This window comes from Arachis stenosperma, chromosome 1 (genome assembly GCF_014773155.1).
Source record: "Arachis stenosperma cultivar V10309 chromosome 1, arast.V10309.gnm1.PFL2, whole genome shotgun sequence".
NCBI lineage: Eukaryota > Viridiplantae > Streptophyta > Magnoliopsida > Fabales > Fabaceae > Arachis > Arachis stenosperma.
Genome location: NC_080377.1, coordinates 122,602,823 through 122,620,965, shown reverse-complemented (window position 1 = coordinate 122,620,965; position 18,143 = coordinate 122,602,823). Strand labels below are relative to the sequence as shown.

General features: G+C 42.8%; 3 protein-coding genes across 3 annotated transcripts; 2 read left to right on the top strand and 1 right to left on the bottom strand.

Moving 5' to 3' along the window:
- The first annotated feature begins 3,033 nt into the window (after positions 1–3,033).
- On the top strand, positions 3,034–5,199 carry LOC130933315 (uncharacterized). The gene is made up of 3 exons (XM_057862900.1): positions 3,034–4,067; positions 4,278–4,723; positions 4,823–5,199. The coding sequence occupies exons 1-3, from the start codon at positions 3,034–3,036 to the stop codon at positions 5,197–5,199; spliced, it is 1,857 nt and encodes a 618-aa protein (XP_057718883.1).
- Positions 5,200–11,302: 6,103 nt separating this feature from the next.
- LOC130944911 (meiotically up-regulated gene 184 protein) lies at positions 11,303–12,518 on the top strand. Its single transcript, XM_057873503.1, has 4 exons — positions 11,303–11,530; positions 11,626–11,677; positions 11,774–11,841; positions 11,920–12,518. Exons 1-4 carry the CDS (start codon positions 11,381–11,383, stop codon positions 12,454–12,456), a joined length of 807 nt encoding a protein of 268 aa, XP_057729486.1. The 5' UTR covers positions 11,303–11,380; the 3' UTR covers positions 12,457–12,518.
- Positions 12,519–12,632: 114 nt separating this feature from the next.
- LOC130944901 (pumilio homolog 24) lies at positions 12,633–17,902 on the bottom strand. Its single transcript, XM_057873491.1, has 17 exons — positions 17,526–17,902; positions 17,378–17,431; positions 17,173–17,234; positions 16,994–17,075; positions 16,744–16,867; positions 16,585–16,668; positions 16,095–16,209; positions 15,387–15,537; positions 15,180–15,293; positions 15,009–15,080; positions 14,677–14,727; positions 14,529–14,579; positions 14,201–14,308; positions 13,907–14,107; positions 13,556–13,630; positions 13,218–13,465; positions 12,633–13,119 (listed from the first exon to the last, which is right to left on the bottom strand). The coding sequence occupies exons 1-17, from the start codon at positions 17,748–17,750 to the stop codon at positions 12,987–12,989; spliced, it is 1,950 nt and encodes a 649-aa protein (XP_057729474.1). The 5' UTR covers positions 17,751–17,902; the 3' UTR covers positions 12,633–12,986.
- Positions 17,903–18,143: the final 241 nt, after the last annotated feature.

Here is an 18,143-nt window from a genome sequence, read left to right as displayed (position 1 = left end):
AGAGGAACTGGCGGTGACAGCGCCAGAATAATGCAGGAGCTACGCCATAGGGTCCAGAACCTGGAACGACAACTAGCCGATCAAGAGCATGATCGACGAACCACCGATCCTAGATACTCCCCGTCTCCTGAAAGCCGAGAGAGAGATTCCCACTGAAGTCGCCCCCGACATGCCTCCGCTTCCAGAACGGAAGCGGAAAGCACCCGAGAAGATTCGCCGATCCCGAGAAGGCGAAACGACACAATCATCTACTCCCGAGGCAAGGAAACGCGCCTCACGGGACGAGATCGCGAAGACGGAGAAGGGAGGCCTGTAAGGACACGGCGACCTGTGATAATGGGCGCCACCCCGTTCCATCGATCCATCCTCGAGGTCCAGTTGCCGAAGCACTTCGACAAACCAACGGACATGAGGTACGATGGAACCCAAGACCCTCTGGAACACCTCACAGCCTTCGAAACTAGAATGAATCTGGAGGGAGTAGGGGACGAGGTGAGGTGCCGAGCCTTTCTGGTGACCCTGGCAGGACCCGCGATCAGATGGTTTAACGGCCTCCCGCAGGGATCCATCTATGGGTTTTCGGACATTAGCCGCGCCTTCTTAGCTCAATTCACAACACGAATAGCAAAGGCAAAGCACCCGATCAACCTGCTTGGGATAACCCAAAGACCCGGGGAGCCGACCAGGAAATACCTGGACCGGTTCAACGACGAATGCTTGGAAATTGACGGCTTAACCGACTCGGTGGCCAGCCTTTGTCTGACGAACGGCCTCCTCAGCGAGGACTTCCGAAAATACCTCACCACGAAATCGGTTTGGACGATGCACGAGATCCAAACGGTAGTTAAAGAATACATAAATGACGAGGAAGTCATCCAAGTCGTGGCTGCCAATAAACGACACTCCGGCTACAACCAACCTAGGCAACAAGGTAACGGAGAAAGACAGAAAGAGCAAGCCAGGGAGGGGGCGCCGAGCAAGGCACCCAGACCATTCTCCCGGATCGGAAAATTCACCAACTACACTTCGCTAACTCTTCCCATCATGGAAGTTTATCAGCAAATTGCCGAAAAAGGAATCCTATCGAAGCCCCGACCACTCAAGGACCGTACGGGGGGAAACAAGAACTTTTACTGTGACTACCACAAGGGCTATGGACACCAAACACAGGACTGCTTTGACCTGAAGGATGCACTAGAACAAGCGATAAGGGACGGCAAACTAACAGAGTTCTCCCATCTTATAAGGGAGCCGAGGAGGCGTCATCGCGACCAAGACGAAGAAGGCAAAACCCGGTCGGCAAAGTGGCAACAGGAGCCGGAAGACAGAGACCACGGTCTCACCGTGATAAACGTAGTAACTGCCAAAAACACCGTGCCAAGGTCGCGATCAACGCACAAGAAAGATGCCAAGGTCCTGGCGGTCTCTTCCTCGCTGATGCGAAGCTCTAAGAAGCCCCCATCCATCTCTTTCAGCCCGGAAGACCAATGGTTCGACGAGGCCCCTGAAAACCCACCCATGGTCATCACGGCCAGAGTGGGAACCGGCCTCGTTAAACGAATCCTTATCGACACGGGGGCAGACTCGAACATTATGTTCCGCAACGTGTTCGACGCACTGGGGCTAAGGGACGCTGACCTATCGACTCACCAGCACGGGGTCATCGGGTTAGGCGACCACTTCATCAAGCTCGATGGAGTGATATCCCTGCCGGTTTCCATGGGACAGGCTCAAGGCCGAAGATCGGCGATGGCCGAGTTCGTGGTCCTCCGAGATTCCACGGCCTACAACATCATCTTGGGAAAGAAGACGATTAACGATGTTGAAGTGATAATCAATACAAAGTTGCTAGTCATGAAGTTTATTACCGACGACGGATCTATAGGGTCCATAAGGGGAGACCTAGAGACGGCGGTTGCTTGCGACAACGCCAGCCTCTCCCTAAGAAAGAAATCCAAAGAGGCGTCGGGGGTGTTCCTGGCTGACTTGGACGCCAGGGTTGACGACAAGCCCAGACCGGAACCGGAGGGGGACCTGGAGAAGTTCAGGGTCGGTGACACGGAGGAAAAGTTCACGTTTGTTAATAGAAACCTTCCGCATAAGTTGAAGGAGACCTTGGTAGAAATGATCAGGGCCAATGGGGATTTGTTCGCCTGGACGCCGGCCGACATGCCGGGCATAGACCCCAAAGTCATGTCACATCACCTAGCCGTCAAAACGGAAGCCCGCCCGGTGGCTCAGAGGAGGAGAAGGATGTCGCGGGAAAGGGCGGAGGAGGTGGCCAGGCAGATGGCCAGCCTCCTCGAAGCAGGCTTCATACGGGAACTAGACTACTCGACCTGGCTTTCGAATGTAGTTCTAGTAAAAAAGCACAGCAGCAAATGGAGAATGTGCGTAGACTACTCCGACCTCAACAAGGCATGCCCTAAAGATTATTTTCCCCTCCCCAACATAGATGCGCTCGTCGACACGGTGGCGGGCTACCGGTATCTGAGCTTCATGGATGCCTACTTCGGCTACAACCAGATACCGATGCACCGACCTGTCGAGGACAAAACAGCATTTATAACGCCAGAAGGAACCTTCTGTTACAGGGTGATGCCGTTCGGCCTAAAAAAAGCAGGAGCAACATACCAAAGGCTGATGAACAAAATATTTAGCGACCTCATAGGCAAGACAGTGGAAGTCTATGTAGATGACATCCTCGCGAAGACTGCGCGACCCGATGACCTCCTGAATGACCTGAGAAGTGTATTCGCGCCTCTCCGACAACACGGTATGAGGCTCAATCCTCTCAAATGTGCCTTCGCCATGGAAGCCGGGAAGTTCCTAGGATTCATGATAACCCAAAGGGGGGTAGAGGCCAACCCGGAAAAATGCCAAGCGATACTCCAGATGAAGAGTCCGGGTTGCATCAAGGACGTCCAAAGATTGGCAGGTCGACTAACCTCGTTATCCCGTTTTCTCGGAGCTTCGGCAACAAAAGCCCTACCCTTCTTTAACCTCATGAGGAAAGGGATAGCGTTCGAATAGATGCCCGCGTGCGAGAAAGCTTTCAAACACTTCAAGGAAATCCTAGCAACACCCCCTGTGCTCGGAAAGCCAAAGGCCGGAGAGCCGTTATATCTGTACCTCGCTATAGCAGGAGAAGCCCTGCCCACGGTCTTGATACGAGAAGAAGGAAGGGCTCAGCAGCCAGTCTATTTCGTGAGCAGAGCCCTACAAGGGGCGGAACTAAGGTACAGCAAACTGGAAAAGCTAGCTCTGGCACTCTTAACCACTTCGAGGAGGTTAAAACAATACTTCCAAGGTCACCAGATTGTCGTAAGGACGGACCAAGGAATCCGACAAGTACTCCAAAAACCCAATTTGGCGGGAAGAATGATGACTTGGTCCATCGAACTCTCCCAATATGACATACGGTACGAGCCCCGACAAGCGATCAAGGCGCAAGCGATGGCAGATTTCCTGGTAGAAGTAACGGGAGAGCCAACCGAAGAAACGGGCACACGGTGGAGGCTCCACGTGGACGGGGCCTCCAATCAGATGTCCGGGGGCACCAGGATCATCCTAGAAAGCCCAGCCGGGGTCGTATACGAGCAGTCGATCAAGTTTGAATTTCCCGTCTCGAACAACCAAGCGGAATACGAAGCCCTCATAGGGGGCCTAGCCCTAGCAACGGAAGTCGTAGCGACAAGGTTGGAAATATGCAGCGACTCACAAGTCGTCACCTCCCAAGTAAACGAGAGCTACCAAGCCAGAGACTCGCTACTACAAAAGTACTTGGAGAAAGTCAAGGATTTGAGCCGGAAGTTTGAGGAGGTCACGATCCACCACGTTCCAAGAGAAAGGAACACACGGGCAGACCTCCTATCAAAATTGGCTAGCACAAAACCGGGAGAAGGCAACCGATCTCTCATCCAAGGAATGATGAAGGAGCCGGCAGTCACTCTGCACCTCTCAAAACTAAGCCCCTCATGGTTAGACCCAATCACCAGCTTCTTAGAAAACGGCAAACTTCCCGACGACGAAAAATGTGCTAAGAAATTGAGAAGGGAAGCAGCCAGGTATGCGATTATCCAGGGTCAGTTGTTCAGAAAAGGATTCAACCAGCCCCTACTGAAATGCCTACACCCCGACCAAACGGACTACGTCCTCAGGGAAGTCCATGAAGGGTGCTGCGGCCATCACATAGGAGGCAAAGCCCTGGCAAGAAAATTAATCCGAGCCGGGTACTATTGGCCGTCAATGATGGCAGACTCTAAATAATTCGTTAGAAAGTGCGTCAAGTGTCAAGAAAATGCCAATTTCCACAAAGCACCGGCTTCCGAGCTAAGCTTAATAACGTCCTCCCGGCCATTCTCACAATGGGGAGTCGACCTCTTGGAGCCTTTCCCGGTTGGTCAAGGACAAGTCAAGTACCTTATAATCGCCATTGACTACTACACCAAATGGATAGAGGCCGAGCCGCTGGCCAGCATATCCTCATCCAATTGCAGGAAGTTCATGTGGAGGCAAGTGATAACGCGGTTCGGTATCCCGGAAGTCGTTATCTCGGACAATGGAACACAGTTCACCGGCAAGAAGTTCACGGAGTTCCTCACGGGCCTGGGTATAAGACAGAGGTTCTCCTCGGTGGAACACCCCCAAACGAACGGACAAGTTGAGTCCGCAAACAAGATCATCCTGTTAGGGCTTAAGAAGCGGCTGGATAATAAAAAAGGTACTTGGGTCGACGAGCTCGCCTCGATCCTCTAGTCCTACTGTACAACCGAGCAGTCGTCCACCGGGGAGACCCCCTTCCGACTAACATACGGGTTAGATGCGGTAATACCTGTGAAAATCGGGGAACCAAGCCCACGACTACATTTGAAGGGAGTAGGGGAAGCCGTGGAGAAGGACCTGATAGATGAAGCCAGAGAAATGGCCCACTTGACGGAAACGGCGCTGAAGCAAAGAATGGCCTTGCGCTACAACACCAAAGTGCTCAAAAGAGAGTTTGAACCAAACGACCTCGTCCTAAGGCGTAACGACATCGGCTTACCGACCCCGGGAGAGGGCAAGCTGGCGGCAAACTGGGAAGGTCCCTACAAAGTTAAAGAAGTGATGGGCAAAGGCGCTTTCAAGTTGGAAAGGCTCGATGGCAAAGAAGTCCCAAGAACGTGGAATGCGAGCAACTTGAGAAGATTTTACTCCTAGCACACGTGGCGATATACCGACCAAACGAGCTAAGTATTCAATTCATGGAATTGTACTTTTCGCTATGGCTTATAGACCTTTTGTGCAATCACCGACTAAAATATACTTGTCAAAAGTTTTGTTTCTTTTGTCTTGTTTACTTTTCATGGACAACCCATTGCGCAAATGAATTCCACGCAACGCGACTATGATACGCGGCCCCGAGACTGATCACCCCGAGAGCCCATCAACTACCACAATAGCAAACGGCTATACTAAAAAGCCACGACCTGGCTCAGCCAGAACATCATCAATACGGTAGAGCGAATGGGAACAGCAAACCAATAACGGTGAATATAAACAACAACACAACCACACGAATAGGAAAGTATTAACTACGATAAAATGGGCAAACGACCCAAGAAACCATCTGTTCACAAGAGCTAAAACAAAATGGCTCGCAAAAAAGTTTCATACAGAACATAAGAAATCATTTCTTAGGCACGTCAACAATCTTCCCGTCTTTGATCACCTTGAAGACGCCAACTGCCGACGTGTCGAAATCAGGAGCAACAATTTTGACCTGAGCCTTAAGGGCCTCCTCGGTTGCCAAGATCGTGCCCTTCCCCTGCTTAACGAATTCTTTATACTTTGTTTTCAACCCTGCAAGCTCAGTTTCGACAGCTTCCTTCTCTTTCTCTAACGCGGCCACCCGCCCTTGAGCCACACCAACCTGACTCTCTAAAGTCATTTCCCGCTCGACAAGTCGGGAAACCGTGGCGTCCGACTCTTCCAATTTTTTCTCGGCAGTAGAGGCTTTCTTCTCGGCAGCGTCGAGCTTCTCATTAGATTGGGTCAGTTGCTCCCGAAGAGTTTCAACTTCGCGTTTAAACTCATTATTGGCCTTCCCAGCAGACTCCAACCTCCTGCGGAGAGATTCCATCCCGGACAACTCAAACTCGGCCTTCCGAGCTATCACTGCGCCACGCAGGAGGGTACGATACATCCACCTCACTTGCCCGGCAAGGGATGACTCGTGGAAGTGCTCTTCAGTGCCGAGAATCAACTGAGAATCTATAAAATTCCCAGCGTCAAAATTTTTCTCCATCACAGTAAGAACCCCCTCGGGACTACTGGACGTCCTCCTCCTTTTGAGGCTGGGCACCTCCTCCACGTCATCGTCGGCCGCTGGGTTGGACGTCGAACCCCCAGTACCAACCACTTCGCGGAAGTGGGAAACGCGCACCTCCTTGTCGCTGCGAGCCAAGGCACCCTGAACCGAGGTACTGATCTCATCGGCCACAGCCCCTTGCTCGGAAGTGGCCTTGCTCTTGTCCTCCGGGGGAGCAGTCGACTTCTCATTGGCCGCCTCATCGTCGCTTGCGCATAAAAAGGTCTGGAACAAGTTAGGGAGACCCGTTACCTCGGCAGACATTCCCACTGTAACAGGAAAAGAAAATTGCTTAGTCACTATGGAATATCGAAAAAAGCAAGGAACAAAAGTAAAGCTCAAAGATAAAACTGCTCACAAATATAGTTCCGACCGACTTCCCGATCACCCATGAGGAGGTGGGGATTCACACGATTCCTCCCGAAAATTGCCAGTAACACGTCGGCAATCTTTTTGTCCACGGCGGACATACCCTTATAGGACACTTTAATAAAGGCATTGGACCCCGCCCCGAAGCTCCAGTACGTCGGGATGAGGCGTTCCCCCTCTAACGACAACCAAAAAGGATGACGACCTTTGACGGGACGCACCTTGAAATACTTATCTTTGAACCCGTGGTAGGAGTCCTCAAACAAGCCAAAAATCCTCCGACTTTGGGCAGATCGGAAGGACATGAACTCCTTCTTATGTTTCCCTTCCTTCGAAGGGTTTGTAAGGTTGAAAAAGAAAAGAAAAACGTCCACAGACACCGGCAGCTCGAGATATTCACAAACCATATCAAAACAGCGGATTGAAGCCCAACTGTTCGGATGCAGCTGCGACGGTGCCACGGAAATCCGGCCCAAAAGCGCTATTTGGAAGGTGGAGAAAGGAATACGAACCCCCACTTGAGTAAACATGGATTTATAGAACTAAATCCAGTCGGCAACTCGGGGAGCATTGAAGTTGATTTCATATAAACGCTCGTGGGGAGCCGGGACGTAGACATCGTAGTTAGACTCCTCGTCGGTACAGCCGCATAAATACTCATTTTGGCGGAACTCGGTGAGCTCATCCTCGCCCATTTGATTGGGGGAGTCCCTCAGGTCGGAAACCACCCAGGCGTAAGGGTCGTACGCCGAGGGAGAAGGGAAAACCCGGGAGGCGATGCGAGCCATACCTACACGGGGGACCATCCAGTCAGTCTAAGAGGTCGGGGACTCGGAGTGAATGCAGAAGCTACACTCAATCTATTTTGCAACTAAGACTAAACACGGCTAAAAAAGATAAGACCCAAACAAAAACTACCCTAGAATGGCAACCCCTCCCCCTAACGCACCTACTTAGGGCCTAAGATCAACCATCATGCAAAGCTAAACAAATGGCATGTACAAAAAGGAAGCAATGGCAGAAGCAAAAGAACAACGAAAGAGGACAAGAAAGATGCACAATTACCTGCACTGATAGCAAAGATCCGAAAGGAAGACAACAACGACGCCCTGGAACTGCTGAGGGAGAAGAAGATGGGGATAGCAGAATCAGAAACGGAAGGATAAACGTCAAATGAATACCAAAGGCATCACAGAACTGTTTTAAAACCACCACCAAAAGGAGCGCGAAAGCCGAGGGGCATATTAGTCTTTGCACGAAGGGTTTTAAACCCATTATGAGCATTTAATGCTCCACACGAAGAACGAGGCGATAAATGATCGCCCAAGCAACAAACAGGCACGCGCGCAAGAGGTACGTCCCCTCCACGGACGGCCGACCTGGCGACAACGCATGAGGTCAGAAATAACACGTCACCAACAGCCCACGCGACTATTGCTGACGCGTTGGGGGCACTGTTACGGCCTGGCCCAAAGGGAACTTGGGCCAACCCGACCCACTAACCATCCGACCTGAACGGTCGGATGATGCGCCCATATCCGACCCGAACACGCGTCCGGGACAGCTGGCCGCCACAGCTGTACAAGGAAACTTCGAAGAAGGTGGGTTCTGCCCTCGTGGGACCCACATCTGACATAATATATAAGGGGAGGGTCCTACCCCTCCCCCAAGGTACGTCACACACTTCCACCCAACCTATCTCTCGCCTGCACATAAACTGACTAGAGCGTCGAAGTGTCTTTGCAGGTGATACCCCCTCCTTCCACAACGAGAGCTCGGCTACCCGGCAGATCCAATCCCAGCACAGCCGCGAACGGTGTTCCCACCTCCTCGAATCTCCACCCGAACCGTCCGGTACCCGCTCAACCGTACAGATGGTAATACTTTTAACGATAACAATCTTAGCCTGATGAAGTTATAATTTAAATGACATAATTTTTTTTATACTTATTTATTAGAGATTGTGGATTTGAGTCTCATTCGTAACTTAAAAAAAATAATATTGATCTAGTAGTTATTCATGTAAAAATGATATGTGAAATACTGATTGTATTTATATTTACAGATTTTTATTAAGTTATTATTGGTGAAAGTTATAAAATCCTTTTATAAATGTATAATGAACGTATTAAAAATTTAATTTTTGTATATTAGTTAAATCCGTAATTGTATTACTACAAGAAAGGTTCTAACAGCTACCATATGTACTAAATTATACTATGGTTTCCAAATATAGATTGAAAGACCAAAAAGATGAGTCTAATTTTGACTCACTTTTAACTAAATTCATTATTGGTAATCAGTAATGACAATTCAACTAATAGATGTAAAATATGACCTATTTGATTGATATGACAAAATATGAATAAAAATTATTTATGTCAACTTTCCTTGCATAAATCCAAAATAAAAACCAATTATTTTCTTTTTCTCTTTGGACAGGGCCAATCAATCAACCTTCTTTCGTTTCCATTTTTATTTTCTTGGCTAGCTTCCAGACTCATAACTGTTGCTATGTTTGAAAGACATGTGGCCCAATAGTCCATAAAAAAAGCTTTCATTTTTTGGTGAACAGGCTGAGATTAGTGCTGAACTCACACTTGAGCCCAACAACTCTCCTATGTTAGAGAGTGCCTTGGTCATATGTATGTAGAAACCAATCGTTTTGAACCCAAAAAATAAAGAGGGAAAAAAAAAAAAAAACCGACTATCTGAATGTTGACCAAGAAGTAGCCTATAGAATCAGGTGTTCTATTGATTTTCGTCATTAATCTTAATTATACAATTAATTTTAGTTATTCATCTCAATCATAATTAAGATTAATGAAATACTTAATTCTGTGGTACTCTTGAAATGCTTCTAACAAATTATATCCATTTATGAATTTATCAACTTAAACAGTAGCTATACCTTTTTATATCTTCAATTGAAAGTTACCATTGGCGAGTCTCAATTCCCAAATACGTTCAAAATATGAAGGCTCAAAGTGCAAAACTTTTCCTTCCTTTATTATCTTATTATTAGTCCCCTTTCTCTTTTTATTTTCTCTTTTCCAAAGGCGTCGAAAGCATATGTTATAATTGACCCTAATGTTGCAAAATTAATCAATCAACTGGTAATACATAATTACATATTGGGACATTCATAAATCATAATTAACCAAATACTACAGAATGGCATACACTTCGATTTTCCACCCCAAATTCCGCAAAATTTTCCTCTTGAGTTTTGAAATCCAGCAGAGCATGCTGACCTATATATTGGATTATGGAGCAGCATAAAATAATTTATATAATAATAAAATTTGTACAATCTTACCTTACGGGAATTTGTCCCTTTGCACAAAACAAAAGCTTATGTTTTGGATACAGTTGCTTCACTTACCAATGCATTAACGGAATAATAGAATTGATTCTATTTCTTGGATTCAAACTAGTGCAATATTCAATGAATTAGTAGTTTGTAACACTCGAAAAGAGTAGAGTTTTTTAGAATAATATAAATTCAATAATTTCCACTTACTCAAAAGATGATATACATTAAGCTAAAACCTATCAATCTCAACTATGTGCATACTTGAAATGGTTCCAAGCTGTGTAAGAATTTAAGGCCAAAACCAACTTCAACGAGGACAAACTAACTTTCCTCTCAAAAGCAAGTTTGTTAAATTTTCCTTCACCTAAGACCCAACCAACACGTGATAATGAATTCCAAGAACAATGAGGAAAAACAAATTATACGATCTTTTGAACATAGGGATACAAGGTGGGGACCTATTAGTATTTTTTTAAGCCTATAGCTTCAACAGGGCATTATATTGAGTGGGACAACACAACCCTACTTGAACGCTCTCATCCCTTCTTCACGGGTAATTTCTCATTGAATTTAAAGATATGGTACAAAAATAATATTTCCATCTACCTACTACATTGCCACAACCTCCAAAAACTCTTCTAAACTTTCATATCACATATTTCATCTGCTTCAGTTAGTGTTATTAAACGGGTTTTCCCTACCACAAAATGCAAGGTAGTGTTTCCTTTTCATAAATGCTACTAATCTAGAACCCGGTGGGCGGGGGATGAAGTAAATAAAGAAATATATCCGAAAATAGAATTTTTGAAAAAATAAATAAATAATATTTTTTTAAATATTTTTTAATCCATCGCATATCTAAATTCATCCACAAAACATAATTCAAACCTTCCATACTTGTTTAAATGAATGAGTAAGCTAATCAATTAGTCTATGTAATTTGCGAGTTTAACTTAGGAGGTTCCGTTTTTAGCCATAGAGGCAGAGGGTATGTTACTACCAATTTGTTGCAACAAGAAACAATAAGGGGGAAAATGCACCACCCCAGATCCTAGTAGCTCTCAAGAATTGTCACGTGGAGACAGCAACATTAACCTCGCTGTGTTCGTAGCAAGTGAGGCAGGCACAGTAAAAAATGCAAAATCTCCTCCGTAAAGGTTGCATCTTTTATCTTAATTAACCGCACCACCTTTTTATTTATTACTGTCCTCAAAACGCCAACAAGAAGAAAGACACAACCTTCATATTCATTCACTATTTGTGAGCCCCCCCTCTTCTCCTCTCTCTCTTTTTAACGTTTTGTCCTTCACTTTCGCATTCCAAAAACATATCATATCACCTCTTCAATGGGGATAATGGGACAAGATTCAGATTCCAAGACCCAGTTGGTCTTACAGATTTGCTCCATTGCCACCCGTTCTGTGGTGTGTGCTCATAGGTTTCTCTCAAACTCACCCAACCCATCATCTTTCATTGACTGGTATTGCATTCTTGGAGTAAGGTTTCTCACCCTTTTATCCTTCTAGCACTTTTCATGTCTTGGGTTCTTTCGCAATATTCAAATGTTTCTTCCCATATTGGGTTCTCATAGGTGGAAGAAAATGCAGGGATAAATACCATTCGCAAGAGATACCATAAACTGGGTAAGTTCAATTGCTTTTATGGTTATTGTGTAATCTGCATTTTCTTTCTCTCCAAACTCTGAAAAGAATGAGCAATGTTCTTTTGTGTGTCCTCAGCTCTGCAACTTCATCCAGATAAGAATCAACACCCCAAGGCTGAAATTGCCTTCAAGCTTGTTTCTGAGGTTAGTTTGTGCTATTTTCTATTTCTTCCATTGGTTAAATGGAATTCATTCTCATCACCATCCCCCATTTTTGTGTAGGCCTATACATGTTTATCCAATGCTGCAAAGAGAAGAGCATTTGACTTGGAGAGACTCAAGAGCTTATGCTTTGAATGCAAAAGAATCCCCAACACATCCAGCAATGCCGGTGGTTCGGGTTTCAAGGCATGGAATATTATCAACATCTCAAGGTCTTTCAAGCTCTGGAGAAACATAAGGGACATGAGAGAGAGATTCAAGGAGGAGGCAAAGGTGATTGAGAACTGTCTGCGAGCGAATTCCATGTCAAGGAAAGAATCTCCTCCCTATAATCCGGTTGGATACCTACAAAGAAGCAAGTCCCTGCACAGATTTGATAGAGAAACCCCTGTTTTCAATCCCTCAGATTACTTGTACCAAGGCTACCCTCATCTGAGGAGCAATGTTTACAAGAATTCTTCCACATATTGGTACCTGCAGACAGAGAGTATGCTGCATAATGCAAGGGAAGGAGCACAGCATGGCTCCCCTATTTTTGAGGTCAAATCTAGGAGTATGTTCACAAGCAAATTTGCTCAAGTCCCATCGCAATGTTAGCTCCATTTTTTGTATTCTAACATTCAATCAATGCAATGTGATAGCCACATTCTTCGCTACTTTAAAAGGGTTTATTGCATTTCATTACAAATTTGTCTTGTGTTCTTTTGAGCCTCCTAGAGTCAAACAGCACAATGATTGATTTAAAAAATTAAGGGCAACATAACTTTGAAAAATTGAATGAACGGACACACAAAAATTTAAAAATATAAATAAAAAATACACGGTACAATAGCCAATACTTAATGGTGCCCTATTGCTGTAACTCAGGATATGAAAAACCACAATCATTACTTCAAAGTAATCTCAATGAATATATTCTATTGGTTGCCAAAATTTCAACAGAAGCTTTCTCGATACAAAATTTAGTTTAGGCCTTTTAACTCATTTCCTACAATTCAGAGAGGAGAGAGGGGGGGGGGGGGGGGGGGAGAATTACAGGAACCACAGCAAGACACGGATAAACGTATATTAGCCATTGATACGCTGTGTCATGCTTCAATCCCTTCCCCATGCATCGTACATTACAATTATTTGGTTGATAGTTTTCTGGGCCTCTGGTTCTTGAGAACTCCGCTATCAATCAAAGGCTGCAGCTCTTTCTTTACAAGTCTCTGTACCTTTGAATCTGTTGACTCCAAAAATGCAGAGATAACTTTACAGCTGCATCAACAATGTCAAGCAAAAAATTAAAGATAAGAACTCGCAGTCCTTAGTATCCTGATCTGATTTAAGATAACAGAAGAGAAAATGAAGCCTACCTGTGACCTTGTGCCCACAACTCACTTTTCCCTTTTATAGCTTTCTCCCATAAGGTGGAAGCAAACTTGGGGCAATCCAAAACCAGTCTTCTAATGGTCCGACTGGAATGGAAATTTTCAAGGACATGATCCTCTTCTGAATCATCTGATTTAGGCATTGCTGAAAGAGATGCAACTGCTTCGTGAAGGGAAGTTATCTTATCATCCAAGGTTGGATGCAGTACGCCACCAGAACCACCTGTTGCAACCTGCATTTACCATTCAATTTGACAATAAGGTAATGCTTGGTAATAGATTTACAAAACTTGTAAAATTATAATACACAACTTATCTACTACCTCATATAAAACCTCTCTGCCAAAATTTGATCGTATCAGTTCTCCCACATTCTCAATACATATATCAAGAAGACTCTGCATGGTAAGTTACAAGCAAACACATTTTCAGCAAGCCTTAACAATTCACAAAATCACAAGCAATTGAACTAATAAAAAAAATACATATTAGTATGTTACCAAAACCAGTATAATTATGTGAGTATAATATGAAGAAACATTTAAATGATCATTTTTTTAGATTCAAACAATTTTAATCAGAAGGATAAGATTTATGAGCAGAAAGAGGCAATAAAACTTAAGGAAAGCATGAAAAGAAATCAAATTAGTAGAAGGAAAGCTAAAGCAACCCACCTCAGCAAGTCCACTTTTGATCAATAGTTCTTGCCTTCTGACAAATGGGTCTTTTTTCCCACTCTCAGCTACATAAGAATCATCCTTAGGAGTGTCATCTTTACTAGGTTCATCCACTGCCATTTCTGTGTCTTCCTTGGACTTCTCATCATTAAGTGATACCTTCAAAGCCTCTGTCTGAGTGCTTGTTTCTGACTGATCCTGACAACAATAAAAAACAAATACCTGAGTTATAGAGCTGCTTTAAAGTACATATAATTAAAAGGTTGGTAAAAAAAATAAAAAATAAAAAACCTTCTGAGACAGAGAAGGAATAGATGAACTCAGGGAAGCAAGTTCATCAGGACTGAAATAGCGTGAACAACTAGGATGTAACAATTGAAGAATTGGACGTCTTCCATTCTGTAAAAATTCACAATAGAAAACAGAAGTTAGGAACAAAATTAAAACCAGAAAGCACATTTGGCAATTTTGTCAGAAACACAGAATAACATTTCTACATTTCCTGCACAGAAGGGTTGGAAAAGCTAGGCAGGGATAGAACAGAATGCTAACTGTTAACATTCTACATTTAGCTATTTAAATGTTTGATACATCATATGTGAGGTATAATAGAAGAGACCTTATCCAAAATAAGCTCCCTTAGAGTTGGTTGAAGCTCACGAATGATAACCTGCAACAATAATGCTTTAGTGCTTGATATTAAAAGAAGTCCTAATTTTGTACACAATGACTACCCAAGAGAAAAATCAGAGGAAGAACCAACCTACCTTTGTTACAAGATTTGTGTCATCAACAACTGAAAATATGCAAACAAGCACCTGAATGTTCAATGAAAGAAACATTCATATCAAAATCTAAATGAAAGAACTACATATGATAAGCAACCACTCAGTCAATACACAAGCACATAACCTAGGTCCAAATTCTACCAATAGTTATTTCTATATTTATTCAGTCCTCAAATCATTTTTCTTTGCAACTTCCTGTGGGATGGAGGGGCCAGCACAAATCATTCTGGAGCCCACTGACATGTCTAAAGCATAACAGAACTTTAAATAGGCTGGGCAACAAAAAAATAGTGAGAAAACAAGTTACTTACCAAACAACCATACTGATGATAAGCTGTTTTAGCTATGTGCCCTTTCAATCCTTTGATAATCTTCTTTCTTTCCTGAAAGTGGAACGTAAAGAAGAACGAACCATGTTAGACACAAACATCAAGAATACTCTAGTCAAACTTCAATTGATTACAGAGATATTGCAAAGAAACCTTGGCATTCCCATATTTTGCACACAGAATTCCAATTTTAGCTCCATCCTTTGTACCAATCATTCTAACAAGGAGTGGACTGGATAACTGCTGTATTATATCTGTGACAGAAGACTTTTGAAAAACTCAATTTAGATAACAAGATATATTTATGTAATTAAATTGTTGGCTGTAACATTATTGTGGGGAAAGGAGAGAAGTACCTACCTGATCAGCAACGCTGAAATATTCCAATAAGACTCGGTGTATGATAGAATGATCAACAATTCCTTTCTCTAGAATTGGCTGAATCACTGACGTCATATGTCGGATAACTGAACCCTTTTGTAGACCCAACTTGGAAATTACATCTAACAACCTGAAATACAATTAAAAAATAAGAAAACATTTACAGACACAGAAGTACATAGAGAGAGCAAGCGAACCATAGTGAACAAGATAAGTAATATCAGGAGGATTGCAAGTGGTTTTTGAATTGCAGGCTCCATAAAACATATGGATCATATTAAAATGAGAAATATTCACTAGCAAATATATAACCAAGTTGAGTTTACAAAATTCAACAAACTCTACTTTCCGAGTTGTTTTTTAGTTTTATTTTATTAGCATTGTAAGTACTACTATATAATCAGTCAGGAAATAACTAATTAACTTGAAGTTGCATAAGATGCAAATGTTGCACCCCCTTTTTCTAAACCCCCACCCAAAAATTTCAGACAGTAAACATATAATATAAGATCTCAAAAAGAGGAAGGAAAAAAAACGTGGAACTGAAGTTTCATCTTTCATTTCTATCAACCACCATAGATCGGATTATGTTCTTTTGTACTATTGATACCCTCAAAAAGAACAGCTGCAGTAATGGCCAATAATTTTTCAAATGTTTCATCCAATTAGTATCAACATAAGATTTACCTGCTCTCCTTCAGTGAAACTAGATCCTTAAACAATTGAAGTTCCGTGGAGTACAATTCTGACAGCAGCTCTTGCTTTTGTGCAGCATTTGATAACTCATAAGCATGCTCAACAACTGCATATCATGAAGTGGCAAATAAATATATAAGGAGAATTAATTTTGGCTAAATGTCAAAACATTCATAAGATCATATCATATCATTGCATTTGAATTGCACAGGGTACAAAATGTTAACAAGTGACAATCCTTATCATGCTTTAAAATTAATACAAAGCCATTAAAACAATATTTTTGGATCTTTTTTATTTTTTATTTTTTTCCATCTGATTTATTCACACCCAAAGCAAGCTAGATTCAAACTAAGCTTCGTGTGAATATACTGCTAGACATACAACACAAGTGAAAAAGGCAAAAACCATTCCACTTGTTAAAACTTTGAATCTGAAACACGAGGTAAACCATGAACAAGTGCAAAACACTGATACATACCAACTGACCCAACCATGTGGCGAAGAAGAGGAGCAACATGACCACGAAGAGTGGAGATAAAGCCTGCTAGTTGTTTCTTGGAGGCTGAAAATGTGGAAGGATCACGGATAAGAAAAAAGGTAACATATCACTAGAAACATATTTCAGGTTGACTATTACCATTGTCCAGCATCTTCTTTACTAAGTGAACAGAATACGCATTGTACGATAGGGATAGAAAATGTGGCCTAAGTTCTTCGAACACTGCATCTCTTTCAGCTTGTGAGCAATGCTTGACACAAGTCTACAATTAAATTGAGAAATAATTGAAAATATTAAAACTGCCAGCTACTCTGAAAGAATGTGAAACCAATTTTTCCTTTACCCTTAAATAGAGATAGAAATTCAGCAAGTTAGCAACATTATATACCTGAAGAACCCGAGAAGAAATGTGAGACCCTGCAATTTCAGGAATTTTCCCCTTCATCCTTTGCAGAGCTTCTGTCACCAGCCTTGAGTTATACAAAATTCCAAAGTAAAACATGAGCAAGAGAAAGAAAACAAAGATAAGGAATTTCATTACTGAATATCTTTCCTAAATATACATACTTGGCTCTATCCTCTTTGGCAATCTCATGACGCCTCATCTTTTCCCATAGGTGTGCAAGCTCCTGTTTACAATTATTTATTTAATTAACCATAATATCCCAAAGCTGTAAAGATTTTAACTAAACATATAAACAGAATCCAAAGCTTAAAGTTAAATCCCGAATTTGAATAAATAAATACATGATGAATGAGCATAAGAACTCACTTGCTCAAGAGTGAAATGGCGCTTCCTCTTCTTTTTCCTAGCCTCCGCAAGTTCCTGAAACCAAGCAACAAAATGTTCCACCGATTCATACCAATAACAAAACACAGATTCAAATGCATTTGAAAGCAAATTGGTAACGTTTTAAGACCTTAGCATGAAGACGACGTTCTCGACCTGTAAGGGGAGCCTTCTTGGTCTTGTCTTTAGGAACGGCGTCTGGTTTGCGTGTTTTGAGGGATTTGAAGGGTTTCTTAGAGGCAGAGAGTTTAGGAGCCTTAGAAGGGGATTCATGTGATGCTTCGGTGTTAGAGCGCGAAGCTGGAATCCGCTTCCTCTTCTTGGTGCTTCCATCGTCCTGCTTCTTCGGCGCCATTGAAGCTCAAGCTCTGAACCCTGAAGTTGAGTTTAGTTGGAAGAAGAGAGGGGCTCTGTTACGCAGAGCATGAAGCTGAGGTTTTCGATTCCTACCACTAGGGTTTATCTAAGTACCAACAATTACTCATAACAAATAAAAAATCACAACAAAAATATTAAAATTAAATACTGATAAAAGGTATTTCTATTTTATTCGTTCTGCAAATGCAATGAATCAAATGAAAATGATTATGTAATTTGATCCCTTTTTCTAAATAAAATATAAACTGAGAATTTTTTTTTTCCCTTGATACATTTCAGACTTGTATAAAAAAAATTTAAAATTCTGGATCTTGTTTTATCTATAAATTTTAACAAAAATTAATCTAACTTAGAATTTATTTATTTTTGT

What these genes read in the sequence shown, in the direction of transcription:
- LOC130944901 (XM_057873491.1), bottom strand. Translation starts at nt 17,750, where the DNA reads ATGGCGCCGAAGAAGCAGGACGATGGAAGCACCAAGAAGAGGAAGCGG. An exon ending in GCCATTTCACTCTTGAGCAA is followed by an intron (nt 17,235 to 17,377) that starts GTGAGTTCTTAT and finishes AATTGTAAACAG; the next exon opens with GAGCTTGCACACCTATGGGA. An exon ending in TTGTGGGCACAAGGTCACAG is followed by an intron (nt 13,120 to 13,217) that starts GTAGGCTTCATT and finishes TTGTTGATGCAG; the next exon opens with CTGTAAAGTTATCTCTGCAT.
- LOC130933315 (XM_057862900.1), top strand. Translation starts at nt 3,034, where the DNA reads ATGCCCGCGTGCGAGAAAGCTTTCAAACACTTCAAGGAAATCCTAGCA. An exon ending in TTGAGAAGGGAAGCAGCCAG is followed by an intron (nt 4,068 to 4,277) that starts GTATGCGATTAT and finishes ATAATTCGTTAG; the next exon opens with AAAGTGCGTCAAGTGTCAAG. An exon ending in GCGGCTGGATAATAAAAAAG is followed by an intron (nt 4,724 to 4,822) that starts GTACTTGGGTCG and finishes CATACGGGTTAG; the next exon opens with ATGCGGTAATACCTGTGAAA.
- LOC130944911 (XM_057873503.1), top strand. Translation starts at nt 11,381, where the DNA reads ATGGGGATAATGGGACAAGATTCAGATTCCAAGACCCAGTTGGTCTTA. An exon ending in CAAGAGATACCATAAACTGG is followed by an intron (nt 11,678 to 11,773) that starts GTAAGTTCAATT and finishes GTGTGTCCTCAG; the next exon opens with CTCTGCAACTTCATCCAGAT. An exon ending in CCTTCAAGCTTGTTTCTGAG is followed by an intron (nt 11,842 to 11,919) that starts GTTAGTTTGTGC and finishes ATTTTTGTGTAG; the next exon opens with GCCTATACATGTTTATCCAA.